Genomic DNA, 6,423 nt, shown 5'->3' with positions numbered 1-6,423 from the left:
AATGAAGTGTGAGTCAGAGGACCAAGATTGCAAAAAAAGCCCCAATATATAACAATGGGGCCCCAGAAGTATATTTCAAATATCTTTAAGGTCAGATTAAAGACAAGGCTATAGCAGGAAACAATCATGATACCATAGTAATGAAAAGTATTACAGAGAAGTCAATCAAGGGAAAATTCTATTGATGCCAAACAATGAAGACAAAGAATTGCATGAGCCGTGCTGCAAAAAAGATCGTTCAGCAGAGAGAAAGATGATCAATACCATGGGACAAAGTATTATACAGCCTTCTGGAAGAGCAAGATTGCTTATGAAATACTTTGATATGTGAAGATAGTAGTTTAATGTGAGAATGAAATTACTCTACTTTCTGTCATGAAAACCAAATATATCAGTGAATGCAGTATAAAGAGGAGTTTGTGCAATATTTATTTTAATTTGCATCTAGTGAATTTAATTAATAAAAAGGAAAATGAGTTTACATTTTAGATAGTTTTCAAATTTTAAGATATGTCATATATGCTCATTAGTCTTCTTTGAAAATATTTGATATTGTAAAAGAATGTGATTTTCATAAATCTAAAATTATAAAAAATATTTTCTTTGAAAATCACTGTGGATTGGGGGATTGAAACACTCCTTGAACCAGAAATTACTGGATCAATATTCTGCTTCTTCCCTTTCCAAGAATATGAGGGGAATTAATTTTAAAAATGCAAAAGAAAATGGCTTAATCTTACCAGATATCAAACTATATTATAAAGCAGCAATCATCAAAACTGTCTAGTATAGGGGCGGCTAGGTAGTGCAGTGAATAGAGCACCGGCCTTGGAGTCAGGAGTACCTGGGTTCAAATCTGGTCTCAGACATTTAATAATTACTTAGCCATGTGACCTTGGGCAAGCTACTTAACCCCATTACCTTGAAAAATCTAAGAAAAAAAACTGTCTAGTATTGGCTAATAAATAGGAAAAAATATCAGTGGAACAGATAAATTGCAAAAGAAACAGTGGCAAATGGCTACAGTAATCTACTGTTTGATAAACCCAAAGACTCCAACTTCTGGGATAAGAACTCACCATTTGAAAAAAATATGCTGGGAAAACTGGAAAATAGACGACAAAATCTAGGCATAGACCAGCATCTCACACTCTAAGTCAAGATCAGATTGTAATTCTAGCATTTAGACATCTAATGTGGTACTAGTAGCCAATTAAAGAGAAAAGGGAAAAGTCTGTCAGATCTATGGAGAGGGAAGAAGTTTCTGACAAAACACTAGATAGAAAACATTACAAACTGCAAAATGGATAATTTTGAATACATTAAATTAAAAACCTTTTTAAACAAGTAATACCAATGCAAAAAAGATTATAAAGAATGTAGAAAACTGGGAAACAATTTTAATAACTATTATTTCTGATAAAGGATTCATTTCTAACATATTCAGAGAACTAAGTTAAATTTATAAGAAGGCATGTCATTCTCCAATTGATAAATGCTCAAAGCATATGAACAGGCAGTATTCAGATAAAGAAATTAAAGCTCTCTATGGTTATTTTAAAAGAATGTTCCAAATCATTATTGAATAGAGAAATGCAAATTAAAACACTTCTGAGGTACCACCTCACACCTATCAGAAAGATTAAAATGAAAAAACAAAACAAAAATTACAAATGTTGGATAGGATGGGGAAACTGGTAAATTAATTAACTTTTGATGGAGTTGTGAACTGAGTTTTTGGAACTATGCCCAAAGGGCAAGAAAATTGTGCATAACCCTTGATCCAGTACTACCACCAAGAGGTCAATACCACAAAGAGATCATGAAAAAGGCAGAAAGACTCACATGTACAAACACTTTTCTAGCAGCTCTTTTTAAAGTGACAAAAATTAGGCACTGAGGGATGACCATCTATTAAGGATTGAATGAGAAAGTTATGGTATATGAATGTGATGGAGTACTGTTGTTTGATGACAAATCATGAACAGCAGGACTTCAGAAATGTTTGATACAATTTGTGTGAACCGAGGCTGATGAAGTGAGCAGATCTAAGAGAACGTGGAAGATATTAATATCAACATTGTGAAAAGATCAACTATGATAGATTCAACTCTTCTTAGGAGTCAAGGACAATTCTGAGATACTTATAGAAAATGCTATCCACATTCAGAGAAAAAATTATAAAACCTTGAATGCATAGAAAAGCATATTTTCACTTGTTAATTTCTTTTTTTCCTCATGTTTTTCTCCTTAGTTCTGTTCTTCTTTAACAACATTACTAATACAGCAAATATTCTAAGCATGATTCTACATGTACAACCTATATCAGATTGCTTGCTGTCATGAGGAGGAGGGAAGCAAAGGAGGGTGTTAGAAAAATATGGAACTCAAAAGCTTGCAAAAAGATGAGTGTTGAAAATTGTCTTTGCACATTACTGGAAAAAATACCAAAATTTTAAAAATTTCTGTTTCTTACACATAATCTATAAGACTAAAGAAAATCACTTTATTGCCTTTCTATTCTAAAAGACTGGAAGTTTCAGAAAAGTTGTATATATGCCTTGGTAAAAGTTTTTTCACTGTAATTTCTCCCTGTCAATAAAATCATTGGTCTCTACTTAGCTCAAACCAAATCAATCAAATTAAATATATAAAATCCTAAAATAATGTAAAGGTCTTTGCAAAGAAACAAAATATATTACAATGGAAAAATAAGTGTTTATCCTTCTGAAGAACTTTGTGAGGCAACCTGATATTATTTTCATTTTAGAAATGCGAAAGATTTTATTGAATAACTTGTTACAGATTACCTACTCAGGGAGAGATAGGATTTAACCCCCAAATTTTCATGCAATATCAAATATGCTGTCTAAGGATCTAGAATGTTCCTTGAATTATATTCTCAAGTCATTGATTTTAGATGTGCCTCTTTCAATAAAATAAGACCTTGACATTTATAAGAGGATATTGTATACACTAAATCTGTGAGGAAAATAGTATCTTATTCTATTCCTGTATAAAATATCATAAAATCAAAATTTTCACAGCTTTCTAGCAGACACACATTCAGTGGACTTTCTCCTGCTTACAGATTTTTTTCCTTTATTATATAAAATCATTGATTTGTAGATAGAAGAAGAAATATGAGAGGTATATTTGAATTCCTCAATTTTATTGGAGAGGAAATTGATACCCCAAGATGTTAAGTGACTTGTGCATGGTCCCACAAGTAAGAAGTATATAGTTCTTTTCCATGATTTCTCCAATTAAATTTTTTCCCTCTCTAATCCTATACCTTACTTTGCTTGAATTATATTCTCAAGCCATTGATTTTAGATGTATCTATTTCTACTAGAAATAAATGACCTTTGAAGTATGTGTCCCTCTAATTTATTTATTGTGCCAGGGCTAGAATTCAAATATGAAGAGAAATATTAAGTTTACATAAGAACAATGAAGAGAAGAGCCAAAATCAGTGGTGAGTTCTTTTAAATGACTAATTGGCATACATTTTTAAGTCTCTGTTGCTTGGGTAAGCAGTATCACAGAAAAATTTCTTAGATATTGTCTTTGAGAAATAAAATTCTCTCCCATGCTCCAAATGACCATCAACATAAGATTTTAATGGAACTTCAAGTGACAAGATGAAATATATTAGGTAGAAGTCTAAAATTCTATATTTAGGTTAAAATTAATTGCCCAAGTTTAAGTTGAGTTTAGAAGGGGAATGGGTATTGTACTTTATCATTAAAACACTAGAATTTTAATTGTCTGATAATTCAATATAATTCAACAGTAGGCATTTCTTTCTCAAGGTCAATACAAACTAAGGAAGGCAGTATTGGCAGAAATATAATATCTAGTCTAAGAGAAGTTTTAACCCCACTCTCTATATCAGACTATATGCTGAATATTGTGTTAAATTTTGGGTGAACACATTCTAAGTGGGATTTTTAAAAGTACCCCCTTTTATATGTCTAAAATTGTATTTTGAGAGATTTGGTCACTATTCCAGATATGCTGCTGCAATGGGTCTATCAGAATCCAAGGGATAAGTGATTTAATTTATTTTATAAAAACACATCCAATAATTCTGAGGTAAAAAGATATTCCTGCAGTAATAGAGATCAGTTGACTAAGGTAAAAGCAGATATATCCTCCAGAAAAATATTGAAATTAGTCAACAAGAAATTTTCTGGGGTTTCAAGAGCTACAGGTCAAAATCCTAAAACAGATTTTTTTTCTCTGTGCCTATGGCTCCAAAACTAGACCCCAAGACCAATCCAACTTAAAAACAAAAAGTGGGGAAAAGCTAACTTGAATTATCAATTCTGTTCCATTATTGGTTCACAATAGCTCCAAATGGCAGATTAATTGAAGTTTCCCAGATCCACTAGCATCCTGGACTACCAAAATAAGTTTGAAAGATTTGGATAATTTAGCCTAGAAAAATAAATACCTACAGAGAATGATAGTTTCTTTTATTTCCTTTAGAAAAGTAATACATTTATTCAGTGTTGCTCAAAGATCAAAATAGGCATGTCTAATTATATAAATATTTTATTTGTTTTCCAAATATATACAATGGTATTTTCTACCAATCATTTTTTGGCAAGGTTTTGAGTTTTACATTTTTTCTTTCTCCCTCCCTTCCCCCATCTCCCCCCAACAGAAGGCAATTTGATATAGGATTTACATTTTCATAGACATAAGTTTAAGGTAGGTAGACAGCAAATCACTATACATTTTCCCTTCATTTTTATTATTGTCTAACAATGAAATGGACTACCTAGTAAGACAGTGAGTTTTCCATCATTGCTTATTTTTTTTTAAAGAATGGCTTATAGGCTACTTGCCAGAGATTCTATAGAGAGAATTTTCACATCACAGACAGGTGTTTTGAATAATTTAAAGGGTAACTATTTAATGAATCTATCTCATCAATTTAATCCTGTACAGGACACTTCTGAAAGCCTGTTTGACCTGCTTATTTCTTAGAGTGAAAATGAAAGGGTTCAGCAAAGGAGTCACCACAGTATTCATAAGTGTTACCTCTCTGTTGGTGTCTAAAGTGTTGACTGGTTTTGGTTTCACATATATAAAAACACAGCTTCCGTACATTAGACAGAGGACAATGAGGTGAGAACAACAGGTAGAGAAAGCTTTCTGTCGTTCTTTGATTGAAGGGAGGTTTAGTATCTTAATAGTTATATTTGTGTAAGCTATGATGGTTACAATGAGGGAGGACAAGATTATAAGAACAGCAAGGGCAAAAACTAATGATTTAATAAAACTGGTGTCAGAGCATGAGAGATTTGTCAGAGAAGCCAGATCACAAAAAAAGTGTTGGATAACATTGGAGCCACAGAAAGGTAGCGTTGATACCTTTAAAATGACAGCAGCAACAGTGATGAAACTCAAAACATAGCACAATGTGACTAGGAAGAAACATACCTTCTTGGTCATGATACTGGAATAATGCAAAGGATTACAAATGGCCATGTATCTATCTAGAGACATTATGGCCAGAAGCAAAAAACCAGTTGATCCCAAAAACAGAAAGAAAAAGGCTTGGATAAGGCAGCCAGCAAAGGAAACTTTTTGCATTCCACAAAGAAAGATGATCAGGAGCTTGGGTACAGCTGTTGTTATAAAGCAGTTTTCCAAGAAGGAGAAACTACTGAGGAAAAAATACATGGGTATTTGGAGGCGGTAGTCAGCCCATGTGAGGGTGATAATGACTGTGTTTCCTGTGATGGCAACTGAGTATGCCAATAAAAGAAGGGTGAAGAAGAGTTTTCCCAGGTGTTGGACAGCAGGAAATCCTTCTAGGATGAATTCCTGCACAATTGTTTCATTTCTCATCTCTGCCATTTTCCATTTGACCTATAAAGCATAAAAGATTGTGAAGAATGAATGGCAGTAGTGAACTTAAGTACAGTTGAAATGATCCTTCAATATCATATTAAAATTTTGTAATAGGGAAAATGGGGAAACTAGATTGGTGATTTCATTGGTAGAGTAATGCCCTAAATGGGGAAACTCCCTCTATTAATTCAAGCAAATAATTTCTTTGTAGTTTAAACTCCTAGTCATTCATCAGTCGATGACCATGTGTAAACTCCATAAATTTGTTCGAGAAACTACACTAACATGCCTAGAGTACTGAGTTTAAGTGATTTGCTCAAGGTCATATAAACAGTATTTGTCAGAGGCAAGAATTAAATGTTTGTCTTCCTGGCTTCATGGCTACCTCACTTTTCACTAAACTACTTTGCCATTAGCAAATATGATAGGAGATAGCTCATCTAAATCGAAAGACAAATCCAAATTTTCTTCTTGCTATGATTCTCTTGAGAGGAGGCACACTGTAGTAAAGTGAGGAAGAATGGGTTCAACTGCTATTTCTGGCTTGTGCTGGCT

At 33.0% G+C, this 6,423-nt stretch overlaps 1 protein-coding gene across 1 annotated transcript; it reads right to left on the bottom strand.

Annotated features, from left to right (window-relative positions):
* Positions 1-4,932: 4,932 nt before the first annotated feature.
* Positions 4,933-5,880, bottom strand: LOC141523079 (olfactory receptor 6C75-like). Its single transcript, XM_074236360.1, has one exon. The coding sequence runs from the start codon at positions 5,872-5,874 to the stop codon at positions 4,933-4,935; it is 942 nt and encodes a 313-aa protein (XP_074092461.1). The 5' UTR covers positions 5,875-5,880.
* Positions 5,881-6,423: the final 543 nt, after the last annotated feature.

This window comes from Macrotis lagotis, chromosome 4 (genome assembly GCF_037893015.1).
Source record: "Macrotis lagotis isolate mMagLag1 chromosome 4, bilby.v1.9.chrom.fasta, whole genome shotgun sequence".
NCBI classification, from domain to species: domain Eukaryota; kingdom Metazoa; phylum Chordata; class Mammalia; order Peramelemorphia; family Peramelidae; genus Macrotis; species Macrotis lagotis.
Note: the sequence above shows the minus strand (reverse complement) of the source record. Positions and strands in the feature narration are given on the sequence as shown.